This window comes from Clytia hemisphaerica, unplaced genomic scaffold, assembly GCF_902728285.1.
Source record: "Clytia hemisphaerica strain Z4C2 unplaced genomic scaffold, Clytia hemisphaerica genome assembly, whole genome shotgun sequence".
NCBI classification, from domain to species: domain Eukaryota; kingdom Metazoa; phylum Cnidaria; class Hydrozoa; order Leptothecata; family Clytiidae; genus Clytia; species Clytia hemisphaerica.
In genome coordinates, this window is record NW_027103551.1 from 3,481,667 (window position 1) to 3,505,421 (window position 23,755).

General features: G+C 35.6%; 1 protein-coding gene across 1 annotated transcript in view; it reads right to left on the minus strand.

Moving 5' to 3' along the window:
• The window catches only part of LOC136800318 (RCC1 and BTB domain-containing protein 1-like), a 64,337-nt gene extending 43,842 nt beyond the window's left edge, over nucleotides 1–20,495 (minus strand). The window contains exons 1-10 of the mRNA XM_067056951.1: nucleotides 20,174–20,495; nucleotides 19,780–19,937; nucleotides 19,143–19,239; nucleotides 17,024–17,091; nucleotides 16,292–16,399; nucleotides 14,140–14,288; nucleotides 11,504–11,567; nucleotides 10,942–11,068; nucleotides 5,100–5,155; nucleotides 3,189–3,259 (exon numbers count right to left, since the gene is read on the minus strand). Coding sequence (XP_066913052.1) covers nucleotides 3,189–3,259; nucleotides 5,100–5,155; nucleotides 10,942–11,068; nucleotides 11,504–11,567; nucleotides 14,140–14,288; nucleotides 16,292–16,399; nucleotides 17,024–17,091; nucleotides 19,143–19,239; nucleotides 19,780–19,937; nucleotides 20,174–20,447 — 1,172 coding nt within the window. The 5' untranslated portion in view covers nucleotides 20,448–20,495. The remainder of the gene's footprint in view (nucleotides 1–3,188; nucleotides 3,260–5,099; nucleotides 5,156–10,941; nucleotides 11,069–11,503; nucleotides 11,568–14,139; nucleotides 14,289–16,291; nucleotides 16,400–17,023; nucleotides 17,092–19,142; nucleotides 19,240–19,779; nucleotides 19,938–20,173) is intronic.
• Nucleotides 20,496–23,755: the final 3,260 nt, after the last annotated feature.

A 23,755-nucleotide genomic window follows, 5' to 3' on the forward strand; every position in this document is an offset into this window, starting at 1 on the left:
GCGAACGGAACATTTTTCGGTTGCCGCCAACCCATGCATCAATCAATCGCAATCACAATAATTAATAATCGCAACGTCTGGATTTTTGTCCATAATTTGTTGAAAAATACTTTGGTCTTACTTAATCAAATCCCAGTAACACTTTATCATAATAAATGATCTAAAAGTTCATCAAATCATCTATCGCATCATCGTATTAAATATCAAATCGCAGCAGTGGTGAAAAAACTCCAATGCATCAATTGCAAATCGATAATCGCACCGTCTGGATTTTTGTCCATAATTTGTTGAAAGATACTTTCATCTTACTTAGGTAATGAAATTCCAGTATACGATCTAAAAGTTCATCGAATATTGTTCATCACATTATCGTCTTCAATCGAATTGCAGTGCTGAAAGCCGCCATAATTTGGTGAAAATTACTTCTCTCTTCTTCTTCATTATATTTACATAGGAAATGTATACGTTAGGATACTTCATCCAATAATCTATCCATAACTTTCTCCAAGCCCAACAGGAAAATATGTTTTTTATTGCAATCAACCATCGCATCATCATGGAATGTCATGGAATCATAACAACAAACCAAAACAAAGCAAAAAATAAGTCTCACTTTTGGTAAAAAATAGTTCATAAAAATCAACGAAAACTAGAGCAAATAAAGTCTTTACACGATGCAAAAAGGCATGTCTCTGATGCAAGAATTAATTTGCCAAGTTACAGCTAATTCAAAAAGATGAAACTTGCAATGCCAGCATGCAAATGATCCAAACGGATGCTCTTATATCGGATGGCCAATAGTCACCTTCATTTTTTTATTTTATTTTTTTATCCACGGATCGCTGATAGTCACTTTTCCGGGGGTTAGGTAGGGTCAGGGTTGCTTGTAACGGCTTGTCACTGTGCCGGGTGCATACTCGGCGCCTTGGGCCCCGCAGGGTTGCTAGTAACGGCTCGAATTTCAGTCAGGTTTAAAAAAGGGTTACTGTTACCCATATTATAATAATATTACCCCCGTCTTTTGCCAGTTCGGTATAATATGTTATGAATTGCGTGGTTTTGCTGTGCGGCGATGGCTCAACGGATAGAGCGCTGGCTTCCGAATCCGAAGGTCTTTCTTTGGTGGGGGTTCGAATCCCACTCGGTGCGAAAATTAGACTGGTCGAAATTGATGGACAAATGATTGACAGGTATGAAAACTCAGTCAGAAATGAGAAACTAAGTCTCAGAAACTCAGACAGTCAGAAAAGAGAAAAATAGGATAAGAGATAGGAAAGAAAACAAGGTGACGATTGGCCATCCGATATAACATCTACCGATCAAAAACACTATCGCTTCGGTAGCCATCTTGAATAACCTTTTAATGAATCCGATCGGAAGAAAGATAGGAAATCGGTGAAATACTACGAAAAGTAGTTTAATCGAGCAAGGCTCTTGTCTCTGTTAACATTAACATGCGTAAAAAAAAACACAAAATAAAAAATGAATGATCGAGAACAAACATGAATAATCGAGCCGGAAAACTGAATCGTGAGATTTTCCCTAGGTAATCCTCATTAAGGCGCCCTTGACGGGCGCAATCAAAAAGTGTCAAACAGTGTGTGAGTGTGACATGCCCGGGGGGGGGGCATATATCTGGCCTACGTCATGTGCCGCGCCTAAGGGTGGGGTTTTTCAGCATCCCAAAATGCACTGTAAGGGTGTGTTTCTGTGAGATTGCACTGGCAAGGGTCGAATTTTAAAACAAATTCAAAATAATTGTAAAAAAAAGGTTTTTACTTCTTGTTAGTATGAAAAAGTTTCTATTGTCTGATAATTACAGTTGACAAAAATAATTTTCTCAGTTTTTCTTTGAAACAAAAAAATTCCCAAGCTTCTTCTTTCACGCAGATTTACAGCTGAGAAATATAGTGCACTATAAGGGTTGGGTAAATCAAGAGAAAATGCATTGAAAGGGTACCTTTATTTTCAGCCATATTGAACTGCACTGTAAAAGGGTACGATTTTGAAAAGCTGATTTTGCACGGCACATACCGTCGTTTCGAAATCGAGTGCCCCCCGGGCGTGACATGCAAGGGAGGGAAAGACGGAAAGAGGTGCAGGACACGTGCAATGATTGCTTCGCTTTCAAATTTTTCCCTTATAATACTTTAATTAGAACAAATTCGAAGACAATATTTTCTCTAAAGCATTCTCTATACTGTAAAGGACGGTCTCCACTTTCGCGCGAAATTTTTTTTTAAACCTTTTTTGCCCGAAGAAAAGATTACGCCATAAAAAAGTTTCACGTGAACAAAAAAAAAGTTGAAGTAAGTTTTACCTTTTTCAACCGTTTTTTTCGACCAATCGAATTGCTTCATTTTTCAACCGACCAATGACCTTACAAAAACGTCATAAAGTTTTCGCTCATGTCGCACGAAAGTGGAGACCGGCCTTAACTCGTGTTTTCCATAAAATATACATTTCACGCTCTCTAATTCGACGTTCTACTATTCTACTATCCCTTATTCGATGAAATTTAAAGTCCCCGTCAACAAGAAACTCTTATAAACGACGCTCCCTTATTCGATAAGCTCCCTTATTCGATGAAAGTCCAAAATCCCCTTGAAGATCAAATTAGAGAGCGTCAACAACTGTATTACGAAATTGTTCGAGGAACAGAGAGCAATGCATAAGTATTTTTATTAGAAACGTTAGTAAAGTAAAGTGTTTATTCATTTGTAATAAAAAACTTTTTGAGCGAACACTATTTTTGATGGTACAGTAGACTTTACCAATAAACTTCGACCAAAGACTTCGATGCCCTGGACACGCCTTTTCAACCGTAGTCGCGCAGTCAGGCGCGTGCCACTTTATCATTTAATTTACCACCCTAAACTCGATCTAACCCTTTTTTACACTCTTTCTATTGTCTAAAAAGAATAGGACGGTTTTAGGGTGGTAAAACGGACAAAAAAATGCCCGCGCGGCAATTGGCGACTAACGTCGAAAAGGTGTATTGAGATAACTGCCGCAAGGGTTTATAAAAAGCTAAGTGGTCATAACCACTATTAATATAACATAGCTAGTGTCAGGAGGATGCAGGAACACTTGATCCCCCCCTTATAAGGAAACAAAGCTTTCAACTTTCAAGTGCGTCGACTATTCATCGACTCGAAATAAATAAAAACAACGTCATAACAGCGTACCTGATTTTGAGCAATGCTTTGTGAACATGAATGGATTTCCCGTCAATGACAAACGCCAAATCACTTGATGTCTACAAAAAAAACAGAAATATGGTACATGTTTTCTTCATAAGAATTAACTATAAGAACTTTTAGATGGCCAAAATATTAACCCTTTGTGCGCGCTGTTTTTTTGAAAAAGTTGAAATTTTTCTAATTTTTTTTTTGAAACTTAAAACTTTAAAGTGTCATAAAAGCTTGTAGCTTCTGATTTAGAAGATGGTTTTGGTACCATTAGAAAGCTATTTTTATATTCTTTCTAAAAGCATTTAAATCAAGTGGTCAGGAGCTATGGCTTCAAGTCGAAGACTCTTTTGGCTTGTTTTGGACGCATATACGTGTCCCTTGTGGTATAAGGGTTAAGAACAAGTAAAGAGCATTTTAAGGCTTTTCAGACTCTAAAATACCCTACTTTTCGTAACCAAAAATATCAACGAATTGATGAAAATAACAACATGTTAAAGAACATTTTTAGTTTCAAAACTAAAAAAGTTAAGTACATTCAAAGGCTTCAAAATTTAGGATGTTCTAATAAAAAACGTGCATTATTAAAAGAATTGACGGTGATCACATAACCTGTCTTTTCGTAGTCCCTACTTTCCTGCTTAAAGTTCAACTTAAGATGTAATATCTATATTATAATATGCTTAAATCGGAACTCTCCCATTCCCGCATAGAGCTTTTTCGCTATTTTCCTGTCTATCTTTCAAGATGTAGCATATTATCATATTATTACATGAAAATAACGAAGACTTTATAACAAGATTTGTTTTATATGTCGTCATATGCCGACAAGAGCATTTTCGATTTCTTTGCCGGCAAGAGAGATCTCGACCTGTTTGTCAGAGGTTTTTTCGAAAGCTCGATTTTGAACTAGATTTCAGAAAATAAAGCTAAATGTGATGGTAAACTCTGTGGTCACTCATGGTCGGGATATGCCAACATCTGGCAAATAGTTCGAGCCTTCATTTTTTCCGTGGCAAATGGGCTTTTCCAGAAATAAAATTTACCCCCACTGTTGAGTATATTGATTTTTCGAAGTATCGAACCCCCTGGATATCCTCTTTTATAAAGATGCTTAACCCTGGATATCGTATTTTTTACTTGAAAAGACACTTTACCCGCTGGATATGCGCTCCCTTGTAGATATCTAACCCCCTGGATATCCGATATCAGGGGGGACACGGACTATTTCTGGAACAGCCCAATAGGTCGAACCCTTAAATAAATACGAACGGCAGTTAAAGGGTTAAAAGTAAAGGCCCGAGAGATGGCATAATTTTGTAAAACATAATGTTTGATGTATATACACACTTTTTTTTATGAGAACCAGTAAATTTTGGCTCAGGCTGGGCTGCTCTTAACTATTTGGAATTTTCAGGTTGAATGTTCTTACGATGTTCTTTATACGCTTAGTTTCTTGCTTAAAAAAAATGGGGTTTAAAATCAGTACTTTCTTAGCAGTTTTTTAAATCTGAGGCTCAGATTGTTCTTACTTAATTTGTTCTTAGGTTTCGACTAATCTTCAGCCTCGCGTTCTTATGAAATTATTTTTATACAAAAAGGGTGAAGTTCAGCAGCGACCAATTAGGAATCTTATTATGAAGGCCTTATCGAGATTTCGTAAAATAGACTCAATGATAATATCAAGAGACTTTGATTTATTATTTAGAACTTTAAGCTTTATGCCGCCCGTATGCACGACAATCTTTCTTTTAATTTGAGCAACCTCTGATATCATCGAGCACTCTCGGCAGATAGAAGAAAATAGACTTCTATGACGCAATTTGATAATGTAATTATTGTACTGTAAGTTAAAACAACAACAAGACAAACATGTGAAACCGTGAAATAGAACGAACTTAAACTTACAGCATCATCAAAAGCACGTTTGACGGTATCTTTTAATGTCTGTGGTTCTTCGTGATCTAAGGGAGAAAGAAAATAAAAAGATACCTTAAGGGAAGAAATTTTGGCGGGAATTTAATTTGGTCGATGGCGGCGAAAATTAAATTTGGCGGGAACTTAATTTGACGAATTTTGACCAAATCCGATCAAGAAGTACAGTTGACACTCTAATTCGATTTTCGAGGGGAACTTTAATTTCCATCGAATAAGGGAGAGTATCGAAGTGTTGTTTAGGAGAATTTTTCATTGATGATGACTTTCGATATTATCAAATAATGAAGCGTATCGAATAGTAGAAGATCGAATTAGAGAGCGTAAAACTTAGTCCTTTATAGAAAAACGTCCAATTTGTTTTACGAAGTAACATTTTGAAGCCACGAGATGAATTTGACTTTCTATCATTTATACAAACCCTCATAAACACAAAACAAGAAGCCCAAGGGCGTGAAGGCCCAGCATTAAAAATTTTGTTTCTAAATAAGAGTGATAAAGTTTGCTTAAAATCATCAATTTTAATTTACAAGCTTTTTTATATTGAATTGGCATGAATGTGGAGCAAGATTAGCCAGAAAGAGGAAGAGAAAAACTGGCTGGCTCTGGCTGGCTCTGGGTGACTCAGGTGGCTCTGGTTCATTCTGGCTAATTCCGTTGAATAGTAAGACCGTTATATTAGCACAATATAACAAACTGATATGAAACATGTGTCTAACATGAAACGGGAACACTTATTTATGTAAAAATAAAACTTTTGAAAAATCTTTAACAAACATGATTGTGTTAAAGCTCTAACTAAAGGGAGCAAAAACAAATGATAAAAAGTAAAATTAAAAAGAAACTAGCTTCGAAAAATTTTTCCTGCAACCACAGCGGCTGCAACCTCAACAGCAGCACTCAAAAAATGCAAAATTTGTATATAAAAATGTCCATAAAAACTGAACAATTTGGAGTTATTGGCTGAAATTTTGTACAGTGACTCACTTTCAGATGCAGATCATAATTCAGTAAGTGTTTTTCCCAAAATGAGGTTATTTCAAGATGGTGTCTGGCAGGGTGGCGCCGATAAGCCCTTTTGACCGTTTTGGACTGAAATGGCTTAATTTTCTTAGATAAATGTATCTAAAATGTCCTTATTGTTTATTTTTTTAATCATTATGATATGCTGAAATTGTGTACAAAATTTGAGCTTTTTAGTTCAATTTTACCAGGAGAAACAGGCAAAAGAAACTTGCAAAATCAGACAAAACCGCAATACAAGCTGCAACTGGCTGCAACATGGAGAATGCTCAAAATGCCTTGCGACAACTTTTTCAAAACAGTAGATTTGAGCCCGGCTCGAACCACCAAAGTTATTTGTCAGTGATTCTGAGCCTGGCATGTGCTACCAAGCCGCTGCAAAAATTTGAAATTACAAACTCCTACCCCTACCGTGAGATGGGGTAACTTGCATCAGTGAAGGCTAACATGCATAGCCCTCTCAAATGACTGACCGATCAAAGCAGCAAAATTTCAAAACAAATGAACTACGCAGCTTCGCTTGCAGCTCTACTCTACCATTTTTGTTTTGATTTCACTTTGCTATGCATGTTAGCCTCCACTGATGCAAGTTACCCGACTTCACGGTATATTGTACAAAAAATTTACTGTGGGAGATTTGAATTTATCGCTGTCCTCACTTACTAAAATAAAAACCATATTTCTGAACTTGCGTTTTCTCTAAAAGAGTGTGACCGTTGAAAGAATTTGTTTGGTTTTCAACTTTGTTGAACGGAATTTTTGTTGAATTTGTCAAACATTTCTTGTTGTCAAACTTTGTTGAACAGAGTTTTGGTCGAATTTGTCGAACATTTCCTGTTGTCAAAGTTTAAGTGGAATTTAATCGAATACTCACAATTTTAGTGCAGCAACCTTTAAAAATTTTTTTTAATTATGTCGTCTGGTATGTACTGATGTAAACTAAAAAAACTGAGCATGATTGAGACCCGGGGGGGGGGGCAGCTGGGCAAAAGGACCGACGGGTATGTGCGGGTCTTAAGGGTACCTTTTCCAATGTGTTTACAATGCACTGTAAGGGTCGGAAAAACTAGAGATGCACTGTAAGGGTAGAAATTTCAGAAAATTCTTGAAAAATCTAGATATTTTGACCAAAAATGCTAGAATTTTGACCATTTTTTGCAGGGATCGAAAATTTGGGGGAAAATGCACTCTAAGGGTATGATTTTCACTGATTTTTGCTGCACTGTAAGGGTGCAATTTCAAAAGCCAATTTTTAACCCGCACATACCGTCAGTCCGCAAACCCAGTGCCCCCCCGGGGATCGAGACTCCTTTAAAAAAGCTCAACAAATATAAAATTTCACCATAATTTTATGCAGAAAAAGTATCAAAATATCCAACAATACATATAGAGGCTATTCTAGTCAACCTCTTGCTGTTTGAATAATTTTTTTTGTTGAATATAAAAGCCTGAACACACATTTCGCACACGTTAAGTTAATGATTATTCTGATAAAATGCCTGTGGTTCCTCTTAATCATCAAGGAGATAGCAAGAGAGTAGTAAACATTACATAAGAGAACATACCTGTAATAATCTGGTTGGTGTTTGAACCTTCATTTTGAACAATAATGAGAAAACATCGATGAAAACCCTCAACAAACAAAAATCAGTGTAAAAAATGCAGCTTTCAAAATAGTCTTTAAAAGCTTTTAGGTCAATAAGTATGAGCATCCACTTCTGTGGGTGCAAGTCAGAGCTACACTTAACTAATTGAAAAACATTTGAAACAGTAAACTTTCCTTTATAAGTCTCAAGGTCCATAAAGAAATCAAAACATTGACCGACAACCAAAATGTGATTCTCAGGCGCCATCTTGGATTCCGTTCGGAGCAAATGAACCCACGGCCGCAGTAGAATCGATATTCTTTACAGCACGCAGCCTAAGACGACCCGAGCAAATCGATTAAATTTTATGCGAATGCCCCCGATTGAATCGCACCAAAAGAGCAACTATGGCACGGACAGGAGTAGAGAGGACAGAAAAACAGAACACGGCACGGACTGCGGACAGACAGGACAGGACAGACAGACACACGGAAAGTTCCTCTTGAAAGGCCCCTTCGCTAGCGCTGGGCCAACAAGAAGCCCAGAGGGCATGAAGGCCCAGCGAATAAAAATATGAACTGAACAAGACATGAGTAGCAGAGGAGATTTGAACCTGGAGTCGCTAATACAAGCCATGGACGCCTTTACAAGGCTTACAACCATGAGAAATAGTTCATAATATTTAATCTTATATACAGAGATGTTAGTTTTTTTCCTAACACGTGAACAACTGAACTGTTCAAATGATAGAGAAATGTAAAAACAACTTTTTTTTAAAAGAACATCTTCCTAAAGAGAAGAAGGTTTGTTACGATTATTTCTGTGTAAATCACATTGTTTTTCTTAAAACGTACTACATAGTAGGGGGAATTTTGTTCGATTTTTTGGAATCGCTTGACTGTTTTGTTAGAAGCACTTGTTATACATTTTTGGAAAGCTAAGGGGTAGGGGAATCGAAATTACTATGTTTCCAATTTTTTTTCGGACACTTTGGTAAGATTTTCGGACAAATATGACGGTCTCAGGCAAAAATCATAGGGTTAAAAATTAATGAAAATTTTAGCTCGAGAAAACGGAGACCTGTTGTATATTTTTGGAAAGCTCTCAAAAAATTAAGATTAGAGATATATTGCAAGTATAGGTGATTTCTGTACCTAACTCGAGATATTAACCCTTGAAAAAAAGTTTTTCCGTGTTTTTCAGCCAGAAACAGCTATTTTGTCCAGTTTTTGCGCTTTTTGAAGCTCAATATCTCGAGTTAGGTACTGAAATCACCTATACTTGCAATATATCTCTAATCCTAATTTTTTGAGAGCTTTCCAAAAATATACAACAGGTCTCCGTTTTCTCAAGCTAAAATTTTCATTAATTTTTAACCCTATGATTTTTGCCTGAGACCGTCATATTTGTCCGAAAATCACACCAAAGTGTCCGAAAAAAAATTGGAAACATAGTAATTTCGATTCCTCTTCCCCTTAGCTTTCCAAAAATGTATAACAGGTGCTTCTAACAAAACAGTCGAGCGATTTTACAAAATGCCCTCTACTACATCTGTTATATTCTTATAGTTTTAATAGTTAATTGTATTTTCTCCTTTTATGTTTTTAACCAATAAAGACGATTTCAATTGTTTTTTATTCTGTCAATCATGTTCTAACAGCCAATCAAATCCTTCACAATATGTACTAGCCTGTGCTGTGCTTGAAAACGCGTATCGCCTAGTAAATTGTTACACACTGACACCGGGCAGAATGCTAATGAAAGGCCCAGTACGCTAAAGCTAGCTGGGCCAATAAACAAAATTATTCAGTCCAAATAGTCCTCTTACTCATATTAAGTGTAACCGTCCCTGCCTTTCGATCGCTTCTTATCAGAATTTATTCAATCTTATAGTTTTCTTCGTTCGAGTTAGCAGTATTCAACTCTACAATTTCTCATCATTTTCAAGTCTTAGCAACGTTTTTCGGGTCGTGCCAGTTTTTTTTTCTTTTTTCTTGGCACCTCACTCACTTTCAAAATTTTTATTATATATTGTAGATTCTATGATCATGAGGGCTAGTGGTTATATTATTAATATTTACCTTACAATATTTACTTGATATTTTAGTCTGGTGGTCTGATCAACACTGAAATTTTCGCAGGATTAGCCACTTCAATACTATTACAACTCAACCGAACTTTTCCTAGTCAACCACTACAACACCAACAATCTATACTTCCTGTTTGTTTTTTTGTTTTTTTTTGTTTTTTTTCTGCAATTTTGCGAGCTCTGTCAGTATCCTTGAGTTTTGTTTTGTGTTTTGTTTCTACAGTTTTACGGTTTTACAATCTGCAATTTTGTGAGCTCTGTCACTATTCTTGAGTTGTTGTTTTTTTTTTTTTTTTTTTTTTTTTTTTTTTTTTTTTTTTTTTGTGTGTGTGTGTGTGTTTTGTTTCTACAGCATATTTTTTTTCATAGAATATAATTATCTTTTTATTTAAATATGATTATTTTTACATAGGACGAATAGCCATTGTAAAATATGGAAGAGCCTGAAGGACAATTAATAAAAATAAAATAAAATAAAATAAAAAAAAATTATATTTATCTACCGAAAAGAGTTCTGGGTATAAAAGGTCGGTATTTTTACTATTTCACTTCCTCCCCTAAGGTATAATCATCTTAAGGCCGAAGTAAATGCATCCAACATTGGATCGAACATTATTGTTGCATGAAATATTGGGTTCATTTGCGGAAGCCATAAAATTGCAAATTTTAATAAAAATGTTGGAAATCATGTTGGATGAAGCTCGATCGCCACCAAACATTTCATCCAACATTTTTATGAGATTGATGTTGCTTACAATGTTTGATGCATTTCGTAATGAATTCCGTTGGATGAAAATGCTTGAAGTTTTTGAGCAAATGACTTTTCATACAACTTTTCGAATTTTGCCACGTGACTTTCATCCAACATTTCGCCCAATAAAGAATTTGAAATGTTGAATCAAAATGTTGGATGCATTTGCGCCAGCCTTTAGGTACTTTTAAAGTTTGACCGTCAAGAAAAACACACATAACACTCATTGGAAAGTTGATAAAGTTAACGAACGGGCTTTGTTTCGGCCGCTTTTAAGGCTGGGCTTTTACCCGCTTTGGGCCGATCGGTCTTTTGTGTTCTCCAAACCGCTTTGGGAGTCACACCATTTTGTATAACTTTACTTACCTATCTCAGTGAATCTGAACATGATTTGAGGCATACCAAAACACGCAAAGACAGCATCTAAACTGTTGATAGCAACTTGACGTGGTGATAATAACGTCAATCCGTGACATTGGCCCCACATACAAATCTAATAGAAATAGTTATAGTAGCATAACATATTTTGAAATCGTAACCATCCATTCGATTGGCTGAGACTCGGCAGGACGCCCTCCCCACTAAAAAGAGGCCAGGAAAAAGTTAACCAATGGAAAACAATCTCATGCTCTAGGGAAATTCTTTGACAATTTCATCCCCATAAAAGATGAAATGTGAAAAATTATTTTCAAATATCAAATGGTTTTGTAAACTATAAACAATGATATCACTCGTTCTCCTAATTTCACTGGAACTTTTTTACCATTGAATAATGAAAATAGGACCTTTGCAACGTACTCATTGAGTCTTTAGATGTATTAGAAATAGGGAACAGTTTTCCTGCCCCCCCCTTTTTACTTTAAAGCGAGAGATTTTCAAAACATTTAAAGTTTTCCAGAGGCTTGGTATTTCTGAATCAATATTATACCTTTCCTGATAGCAAAACAGCAGCAGAAATATGGTTGTAATGATGCGCAGCTATGTCTGTCCATCTAAAAATAATAAACGATTTATCATGAAAGGGTTTGTTAAGTTGTTATCGTCAACTGCTCTAGCTTGGGACTACCTGACAAAATATGGGACGGCAATTCGGCCACCATTTCACCGAACCTCCAAAGTCATTTGATTTGAGTTAATGAACGGCGTATTAAAAAATACACGATTTCTCTTTCGTACCGAGTAGGCTTTTAAATCGAAATATGAAAAAAAGTCCGTAGTGGAACACACACGAATGTCTGGAACGAAAAAGACCAAATTACTGGCAATACGATGGAGCGTTTGACGTCACTCGCGCGGCAAGTTACACACTCGTTATTTGTTAATCCAATCGGGCGATAGGCGGTTAGGCGGCGGGCGTTCTCTAATTCTCCAATCGGCGTCCGGTCATTTTGAATGAAAACAAAAAAGTTAAAAAGAGCGCGCTATCAGTGAAAGTTATCGTGACATGTTATGACAGAAAGTATGATTGATAAACTTGGTGGAGTTATCAAAACAAATTTGTTGTCAAAGAGATTTAACAGTAAGTGAAAATACAGGCCAGATATCAACAGTCCAATGTTTCGACCAATCGTCTAAAGTTAGAGCAGTTGACGGTATCAACAGATCAAAAAGTCGCATCTATGTTTTTCCGTTGATCCAATGACAATAAGTTATTCTTCTAACTTCTATTCAAACGATCAAAAGATATGTAAATGCTCAGATAATCTTCCAAACAGTAATACAAGCAGGGCCAACGCCCACAAAATCAATCTAAAATAGGGTCTAATATGCCATGCTTATACTAAGGGGTCAACATCGATCAAATCATATTTTTGCCCGTAGGCGCAAACCATGATAGCGCGTCCTAAAAACCGTATGATGCACCCCCTGAGCTTAGGGGGGCTAATAATTTTTCTTGTTTTTTTTCGTGGGGGCTGAGCTGAAAATTCAAATACTTTTTAATAATTTTGTTTATGTGACAATGCATCATGTTGATAATTGTTAAAAGGAAAAACGTTATTTGATGCCCTTGTTGATTACTTTGTTTAAGAATTTTCAAGCCATGGGGTCTTACTTAGGCCCGGTGAGCGGCAAATTTCGCCGGTCCAAGGCACGAAAAAAATTACAATTGGCCGTTCGAAAAGTTCAGTTCGTCGCCTCAAGTACATATTTACGCTAATCAATACACTGCGCTTGCTAAGAATTCGCCGACCTAGAATCTAGAAATCACCAGAGTTAATTTCTCATTCGCCAACCTACCAAAAACAAAGCAAAACCCCTTCAACCACAATTTTTTTTTATTTCCCTTTTTGTTGGAGGTTGGAGCTGCATTCTTAAAATCTAACTGGAGGCTATTTTCGATACCCCTCCAAGAATCGAATTCACAAGACCTATATATAAAATCAAGGAATTATTATAGAGACTCTGGATAAACATCAAATGAAACGGTGGATAGCGAAGTATTATCTTTCTATTGTTTCAGAAAACAATCAATCAAAGGACAACTGTCATGGCGGCTCGAAGGACTCTGATTTTGAAAAATGATTAATACTCTTATTTCTAAAAAGTTTTCTAACTTTTTCTGATCTAGCTTTTGCTGGCTAAAAGTTTGAGGTTGAAGTTTAAAGATTTCTGGTGACAATATTCAATTTCTTATACATAGCATATTTTTGCATCTTTCTCGAAATTTAAACGTCATAACGACGTATATAATCGATCGCCTGAGGGCGATTTTAACAGTCAAATCTCGTTTTTGAATCGAAAGTAAATGTTTGACTCGCTTACCTTTATAAACTCATTAGTTTCCTTACAATATGTCTGAATAGGAGAGATTTTAAAATTTATTCATCACTTTTGTATTGTTTAAGACGTCATTCCCCTATAATTTCAATGTTCGTCTCATTTATCCATGTTCATTATGCCACATTATGCTTAGAGCTGTTAAATTGATTTACTTTAAGCGAGACAATAATTTACACAGCTGTTTTAAAACGCATACGTAAACATTTTGTTTTTTACTACAACAATTTTGATAGTAAAATTAGTAGCGTCTCGAATCGAAATAACTTGACCTTTACAACAAAACAAAGATAAAGTAGATTTTAAAATGGTAAGGTTCACTCAACCATTTTACTCGATTTGATAATTTCGTCTACCTGCTCTATTCTTGCTCTACAATATCAGAGATAGATCCGCATCGCAGGGTGGTGTAAAGTAATAAGCCATCAACCAAAATGGACAAAGTGAAAATTCTTTGCTTAGTGAACATATCAGAAGGTTCTTTCTCCGATGATTTTATCGGAAATAAGCGATCGCCAACAGTGTGTTTGAAACACGCTGACCTAGTTAGTAATTACTGGTTGAGTTTGAATATCGGAGAAGAATTAAAGAATTGAAAGAACTTAAAGAATTGGATAAGTGTATTTTGATGAGAAATGCAATTAAAATGCTGCGAAAAATCATTTGATGGTGGAAGGAGGGTGAACAATAATGTCATTACTGCGGACAAGGCTTGTACATGAGAAATTGGCAAAAATCAGCCCGCTGTTGTTCCAGTGTCTATAATAATTCCATGATATAAAATACCTGGCAGTTTCTTCTGTAGTAGGAACTAATGTGGGAGTCGAGGTGTTTAAGGTTGTATCCAAACCAAGCTGTCCATAAGAGTTGGCTCCCCAACTATACAACTCGCCTGTATCTGTTAAAGCTAACACATGTGCCATACCACAAGCAATCTAAGTGATAATAAAATTAATGATTCGAAGATAATATGGATCTATAAAAATATTTACAATGTTCTCTCTTTTTTCCACTGCCTTGCTCTGGTTCATCACCATGGATGAAATATAACATGTGGTTCTAGTGTGTTCATTTCATAAGTAGATAATGACAGAATCTTGAGTGTGATTTTTTTCGTGCCTTGCGTGCCTTCGTGCCCTTCGTGCCTTTTGAAAAAAAGTTCGTGCCTTTGAAAAAAAAGTTCGTGCCTTTAGAAAAAAAGTTCGTGCTTTTCGAAAAAAAGTTCGTGCCTTTGAAAAAAAAGTTCGTGCCTTTCGAAAAAAAGTTCGTGCCTTTTGAAAAGAAGTTCGTGCCTTTCGAAAAAAAGTTCGTGCCTTTCGAAAAAAAGTTCGTGCCTTTTGAAAAAAAGTTCGTGCCTTTGAAAAAAAAGTTCGTGCCCTTTGAAAAAAGTTCGTGCCTTTTGAAAAAAGTTCGTGCCTTTTGAAAAAAGTTCGTGCCTTTCGAAAAAAGTTCGTGCCTTTTGAAAAAAGTTTGTGCCTTTCGAAAAAAGTTCGTGCCTTTCGAAAATAGTTAATGACAAAAAAAATAACCAGAAGCTTCATGAGGTTAAAAAACTTAGAAGGGTGGTGATTTAAACTACATACAATTTTTTATTAGAACGCCTTTAAATCATATAAGTAGTTTTGGCGAGCAGGTATACTTATTTTTTAAACAAATTTCAGCTGCTTTTTGTCTTTGAAATTCATAATTCATAAGAACGATTCGATTCGATTCGATTTCGAAACGACGGTATGTGCCGCGCAAAATCTGCTTAATTCAAAATCGTACCCTTACAGTGCAGTTCAATATGGTTGAAAAGGTTCCCTTTCAGTGCATTTTCTCTTGATTTACTCAACTCTTTTATAGTGCACTATATTTCTCAGCTGTAAATCTCCGTGAAAGAAGAAGCTCGGGAAATTTTCTGTTTCAAAGAAAAACGGAGAGAATTATTCTTGTCAGCTGTAATTATCAGACAATAGAAACTTTGTCAAACAAACGAGAAGTAAAAACCTTTCTTTTTAACAATTATAATTTTGAATTTGTTTTAAAATTCCACCCTTGCAGTGCTGCAGTGCAATCTCACAGAAACACACCCTTACAGTGCATTTGGGATGCCGTAAAACCACACCCTTAAGCGCGGCACATGACGTAGGCCAGATTATATAAGTGCCCCCCCCCCGGGATAAAAATTCATAACTAACTTTTGATTATTAGAAAAATAATTATATGAATTACACAAATGAGAAAAAAAAGAAGACATTGCATATTAACGAATGCGCTTTCGAATGTTTATTTCAAGATTCGAATGTTTTGTTTTGAAAAGACAGGATAGACAAAAAAGGATATACATGAATTGTCGGGTTTGAGAAGTCAACAAACGCGTGCAAATTAGCGCGGATGCAAAGAAGAAGTGAAAGAACTAGTAGACGATGCTATCGTCCGTATAATATACTATTTTGATACAATGATATAACATAGTTTGTATATTATAAAACGTAATATGTTGAGTCTGTGTGCAAAAAGGACGAACTTTTTTTTCAAAGGCACGAACTTTTTCAAAAGGCACGAACTTTTTTCAAAAGGCACGAACTTTTTTCAAAAGGCACGAACTTTTTTTTCAAAGGCACGAACTTTTTTTCAAAAGGCACGAACTTTTTTCAAAAGGCACGAACTTTTTTTTCAAAAGCACGAACTTTTTTTCAAAAGGCACGAACTTTTTTTCGAAAAGCACGAACTTTTTTTCGAAAGGCATGAACTTTTTTTCAAAAGGCACGAACTTTTTTTCGAAAGGCACGAACTTTTTTTTCAAAGGCACGAACTTTTTTTCGAAAGGCACGAACTTTTTTTCGAAAGGCACAAGGGCACGAAGGCACGCAAGGCACGAAAAAAATCACACTCCAGAATCTTAGAAATATTGGCGACTAAAAAAGTTAATATGGGTTTCGAAAAATACACATACCTTTTGAATATATTTGCCATTGAGGCCGGCAACTTTTGCAGGCTGTTGTTGATTGGTATTATTTCCAATACCTAATTGTCCATTACCATTATAACCCCAAGAATAAAGCTGTAAAAAAACAAAAAACGAAAAAAAATATTATAGTCCAGAATAAAGGAAAAAATGACGATTGAGTAACTATTTATTTCCAATATGGATACGTCATATCATAGTGCGGAAAGGGGTCTACCCCCACCCCCCTTCTTGGCAACCCACCCCAACCTTTAAAAATGCCTATCCCCAAGGATTTTGGACAAAATAGCTAACGAATATATGTGAAATATCTTTAGAGAGATGAAGCGAAATAATAAACTTCTTTCTTCTTTTTGACTCAGACTACTCTAACAGAAAACTTCATTTCATGAAGACCAAATTTCATAACAGTTGCCCCTCCCCCTTTCTTAAATTACGGGGGGCCTTTCTTGCTATCCCCCCTTTTTCATAAAAATTTCTGATCCCCCTCCCTTCCTTATTTTTTCGGATTGAACATCGAAGAGTATTTATAAAATGTGCCGCCCCACAGCTATCCATTAAATAAAAATAAAAGCTACAATAATTTACAGACACACAGTCACATTTTAAACTGACTGGTTTTTGTTTATCAATTACTTATTATCTTTCAAATTTTCGCTTCAATTATTTTCACGTAAAATCTTGCATGGAGGAAAGGACTTTGGAATATCGATATAGTACCTCTCCTTCATCAGTTAAAACAATGGTAAACGATTGTCCGCATGCCACTGATGTCACTTTCTTGTTATCTGAAAAAAATATGATAGAAATGAGGTTTAGGAGAAAAAAGCTTATCGAACAGACCTTTTGCAGGGCGCGGTGTCATGTTGAATAATCAAGAGCTCCAACATCACAAAAATAATACACGAACAAATAAATTATTGTACTAAATATTTTCTTATCGTCATTTTTATGCTGGAGTCAGTGGATTTTTTAATATATTCAACATGCCATCGCGTCCTACAAAAGGTCTATAGAGTGAAACAAAAATATCACTTCCAAAAGCACTTCCCTTTTATCAAAAGAAGCTCAAACATTTTATCGAGTCGATTAATCGAATCATAACACGAGCATTTAGATATAGTAGATTCCATTGTAAAGACAACACTGAGAAGTGAATGAAAGTGAATCAAATAAAGATGGTACTAATTATCTTGATTGAAAGCGATTCATTACTGTAAGCTCAATCTAGGATATGAAACATGCAATCTTCTATAAATTTCACTCCAAGTCTAAATCTCAATCAATCTTTTGGATTCCAAACCTGCTCAAGTACTATTTCACAACGCAGCTTACTCATTTGATTTTCACCATTTATGTCTCTTTGACACATTTTCAATGATAAAACAATGATAATCATCATCATATACAAATCTGAATTACTAAAATCAATTCTTGATTTAACATCTCTGATACATGTCATCCAACCTGTCAATCAATTAGCAAATCAATCAAGTAGCAAATCAATCAGGTAGCCAATCAATCAAGTAGCCAATCAATCAAGTAGCCAATCAATCAAGTAGCAAATCAATCAAATAGCAAATCAATCAATCAAATATATATATATATCACAAGTCACAAGTCTGGGACTTCGGGTTTTGTTTTGTTTATGTATCTTTTTTTTTTTTTTTTTTTTTTTAATTTATTTGATGTGTTTGCTTTTGTATTTGTCCCCATTTTGTATGTATTTTGATGAACTTACGGAAGTGTGTTTATCAAAAAAGTTTTTTGCAATTCATTGTTTCTCCACTATTACTTTTCTTCTATCTTTATTTGGATTAGGTTTTTCTTTCACATACCACTATTTAAATTCCCTTTAACTTTTTGCTAAATTACCCTCTGTTTCGGAATGATTAAAAAATAAAAAATACCAAAAAAATCGTAAATACACACAATTAACAAAAATATTCTTATCTTTTTTCGTTTTTATCAGTTTGAGTTATTTATATATCAATACTTTTCTTTTTCTAAAATGACAGATATTACATATCTTCACTATATATATATTTTTTTTTTTCAAAGTTCACACTGTAGTGGCTGCAGCACAAATTTGCCAGGATGAGATGGTGGGTCACTCTAGAGTGGCAAGGAGAGCTTACTCCAGGATCCGCACCTGTCTCCAGGCACCCCCTTGGTGGGGGTGTCTCCATCTCATCCGTTGTTCATTTTAATTTCACATTTTAACAATAGAGATCTTCTGCTACAGCAGTCTTCATTGCATAAAATCTGCAATTCTAGTCTATTCTCACCCCAAAGACATTCTACCAGATTTTTTCTTTCACAGCTATATTCTGTAACACAGTCATTGGGGCTCTCAAGTCAACCAAATAAATATGCAAATATTGTGCATACTCCACCTCCAGAGCACAGAAGGTTCCCTTCTTATTTCAATTTTCAATTTTTTCACATAGACTCGACATATTCTCACTTTTAACTCTCTTGGCCTTGGGACTTTTCCAAAAGCCGATTAAAATAAAATATTTTTACATGCTCCACAAAATACTTCAAAATATCCACATTGATGTAACTCTGAAACATATTATATTCAACAAACTTCGAAACCTCAAAAAATCCAAAACTTTACATAATTTCGAACACTTTGAGGGGTCCATCAATTTCATCCACTGATATTTTACAAATTACATAGCTGTTTTAGGATAACGATCGCAAATGTCCCGAAATATCACACCAACTTTATCCTATCGGGAGTAATCCTGGTTGGATACTGGATGATGTGATATTTTATAAAAGAAAGACACCAAAAGAATCAGAAAGAGAATACGCAATGTTGGTTACTTACAATTAGACAATTGACCGTTAACTTTTCGAGGCGTCTGTTGATTAGTACCAACGCCTAAACCAAGTTGACCACAATTGTTTGATCCCCATGCATATATCTAGATGAAAACACTTTACCATTAAATGAGTGTCCGATACTAAAGCAAAATCAGCAGATTAGATTACCATATTCAAAATGGTATAAACTACAAAGCAAAGTTGAATCTCGAGATATAATTTTATTAAAATTTGATAAATCTACTAAAATGTGGTATTACTATTCTTTTACTTTTATTTTTATCGAAATCAGCGGTCATTTTATTTGACAAATGTCCAAAATTTTAGAGAATTTTTTTAGTAATTGTTGTTCAAAATCGAGTTCAATCGACACTTAAAGACAGCTAACAATCCTTAAAAGTGTAAGCAGAATGAGTCAAATTACCAGGGAGAATTGACATCATATGTCAGTCCACTTTTCGCCCTGTCTATTCTTAATGTGAGTTAAGTGGGCAGAAAGTTGGCTCTCTGAAGTCAAATTACTTCTTTCAACCTTTTTCAAGCAGTTAATTTTCTTCTGCCTTTTATAAAAATCAAAAAAGGCAGGGCAGAAAGTCGGTCGTCTAAACCCGAGCTAAACATTATTTCATTATATCTGATACCTCTCCTTCTTGAGTCAATGCAATAGAATGATAGGAACCACAAGCTATTTGTACAACTTTCTTTTGCAGTGGAACTAAAACAGGTTTTGTTTTCTCATCTTCAACATGACCAAGTTGACCATAACCTCCATGACCCCAACTATAAAGTTCACCAGATTCTATAAAAAAAGAATCATGGTGCTGGTTTATTGTAAAACAGAGAGTATATTAGACCAGTGTATTTTCTAAGCACTTTCTTTTTGGTCTGTAAGTAAATCTCTGTATTCGACCTTATAAGAGTAATTTATTGTCCAAAACTGAACATAACTATTGACAATTGTGGCAATGATCATAAATCAGATTGTTATTTATGAGGCAGGAGCATTCCAAAAATCATTATTGTAATTCGTTTTACCTGTGACTGTCAAGATATGTGGTCCCATACCATATGCAAAATCTACCAAATTCTTTTGACAAAGGATATCAATTTTTCGTGGTTCTAAAGTGCTGTTACCATTCCCTATACCAAGACATCCATTACCATTGAATCCCAAGGCGTATACATCGCCATTGGAGACAACAATGATGGCTTCATTACCAGCACCCCCAAAAACGAATGCTTTGATAACGTTCTTTGCTATTTCTGCAGGAATAAAACTCAAGATTGGCCATGAATTAATGTTAGACATTGTTGAATTTTGTAAATTTATCTTTTCTGTCTTAATTCCTTAGACTAGAAGATACAATTTTTTAATACATGAGTAATTAAGGGACAAAAAGTATAGACTAGAGAAAAGCAGTAGACTCAGTGGGGCACAACAAGGCAACATATATATAATCACTAATTTCAAGACCTCTTTCTAATACCCAACAAGCTAGATGCTGAATGGACCTACCTGATGATGAAAGCTAGATAGGTAGAAAGCAGTAAGGAGAAAAATGATAACAATCAGCCTTATTTATTAAAATTGGTCAAGTATTTCCAAAGTTATTCCATTTTCAAAACATAAAAAATCACCTTTCCAAAGAATCGTCTGCTTACCCCGTGCCAGCAAGCAATAAATTTTCAAAAACACTGAAAATCTAGCCTTCTGTGTGACTGGGCATGAGGAGTTTTGCTGGCGATGATTGATGACTGTTAAACTTTGGCACACTTTGGCTTATTTGGGAAAAAAAAACATTACTGCCTAATGGACGACACCAACCTTAAAATAAATTTTGGTACGGAATTCCAGGCAAACTTTAAAGAGAAAGTATTGTAATTCCATGAATTTTACTTAATTTTGAATTAAAGTATTGGAATTCCATGATTTTTTTAGGTTACAGTAACAGAATTTCACAGTTTTGAGAGGTATTTTGTAAATTTGTTAGGGAAATTCTGGACTTTCTTGAAAGCAATTTGCTACGGCAATTTCATGTCCTCCATTGGGGGGGGGGTAACAGATAAAAACTGAAATGGCCCATTGCTAATTAGCTGGAAATTATATATAGCTAAAAACAAATTTTACCACTAGAATGCTAAAAACTTCAGCTTTCAGATGTTGTATGGTGCCATAGCTGTCAGCTCTCCCACATTGGCCGGGAGACTCCCGCATGCCAACGTTTTCACCCGCAGGACAAAAATTTTGCCAAAGCTTCCGCATTTTCAAAATTTTCTCCCGCATCTCCCGCATTACCAAAACATTTCCTTGAAATGGAAAAACGAAATGGCAAAATGATTTTGGAAAATTTCCCGATTACCCCGGTTTCCTGAAAAAAAATCTGATAAAATCGGATTTCTTTGGAAAATTTCCCAATTTCCTGATTTGGAAAATTGGTTATCAGGGAAAATTTTTGGAGCTCTCCCGCATTTTTGTGAGGCGAAGTTGACAGCTATGTGGGCCTACATGAAAGAATCTACAATCTTGTCAAAAAATCGCAATTTCTTCTGTTTTTGGCGAATTCCAGGTCCCTGTAGATTTTAAAATAAAGCAGCATGTGATACTGTGAAGTCGGGTAACTTGCATCAGTGGAGGGAAACTTGCATAGCCATCAAATGACTGACCAATCAAAGCAGCAAAATTTCAAAACAAAAGAACTACACAGCTCCGCTCGCAGCTCTACTCTACTATTTTTGTTTTGATTTAACTTTGTATTTTAATGACCAGCCAGGTCATTCATTTGAGGGCTATGCATATTAGCCTCCACTGATGCAAGTTACCTGATCTCACGGTAGATTGTAGCCTGTCTATATCCAGACGGTGTCAATCGAACGAATCGAACGCCAAATCAATTGAACGCAATTGAACACAATTGAATAATTGCAATTCGACTATCGAACGCAATCGAATATTACTCAGGATTTGCCGTTCAATTGCCTCAATTACGTTCGATTATGTTCGATTACGTTCAATTGATTCAATTGCATTTCATACGGTACTTAAGCGCTCGGCCGCCCACGCTAAAAAGCTCTAACAAAGTGATCCAATTTAATTTAATCGTAATCAAACTCATCAAACAAAATCGAACATTAATCGAATGTAATTGACAACCAATCGAACATAGTTAATTATTATCAATCGAACCAATCTAACCATACCTTAATTCACTTAATTTTCGCCCGCCTTTTATTTTCGCGCCTTTAATTTTTGCGCAGCTTGTAAAATAGAACAATTGCGCATCCTTTAATTTCCGCGCATCTTGCAATTTCTGGGATATTTTCTGAGTGTTTTTGACAATTTTAAGTGAGTTTTACTCACTTTCAGTGTGTATTCAAGCTAAATTTTACATCCCAGAGGTATATTTACCATGAGTCGAGGTCCCATTTTATTAAAAGAGTCCTAAGATGAGATTTCTACACGTTCAGAACGATTACTAGTGCGCGCACCCTTTAATTTTCGCGCGGTCAAGTGTGCAAAAATAGGCCTATTTCGTGCGCCTTTTATTTTTGTGCACATATTCTGCGCTAAAATTAATGGAATTTTAAGGTATTCAAACACAATTGAACATTACCAAGGAATTGAAACAATAATATTCAGGGTGGTATTTTACAGCCGCCATTCGTGCAAGGCACTGAAAGGCCACGCGTGCCAAAAAGAAGGGCTGTTTGAAATGCAGCAACCTCATTGGTGGAAATTTGATAAACACAGCTGCAAAGGAGCGCTGCACAAGTGTTTCAACCGGAATTCCAACGAAGCCATATCTTGGTTTGTACAGAAATTTCGCCCGCTCAAATCAAAACAACAAAATGATCAATCTCACTATTAAAGCAAAACATTGCCGCCACAGCATTTCCCTGGATAAATATTCTGGTCACGTGACCATCCGTGATTTTAAACCAACGAAAACGCTTCATTTCCCGAATTAAAGTTGTGTCTACACTAAGACGCCGGAAATAGCTAGAAAAAGAGAGAAAAAACCGGGGGTCAAATTAAATTTTTCTCCCTTCTTGCGGCAAACATTTTTTATGTTGGTTTCAATGTTGGATGCATTTGCGTAATCATGTTGGATGAAAATGTTTGACGTTTTTGCGCAAATGACTTTTCATGCAACTTTTCGAACTTTTCCACGTGACTTTTCGTTCAACATTTCGTCCAACAATGAATTGGAAATGTTGGATTGAATGTTGGATTCATTTGCGCCGGCCTTTAAAAATGGTTTCTACAATTTTCTAGATAATTTTATTGTAAATTGTGTTTCATAGTAGTTTATTTATAGTTTATTTTAAGTTTGCATTGAAATCCTTGTTCCTAAAAATATTCGATATATGTTAAAGAATGAAATGAAACTCCGTTTCCAATTAAGGGGGACTGCAAAATGCCAGTCTTGTGATGTAAGAGTTTCTGCCATCATAGATTTGTCTATGGTATTGGGAACAGCCAATTTCTACTTAAAATGTTTCTACTATGTTGGGGCTTATTGAAAATTGCTACTTTGCACACTTATATTCAGATCACAGGATTCAAGGCCAAAACCCAAAAAAAAAGTGAAATTTTTTATGTGAATTTTTTTTACTGAA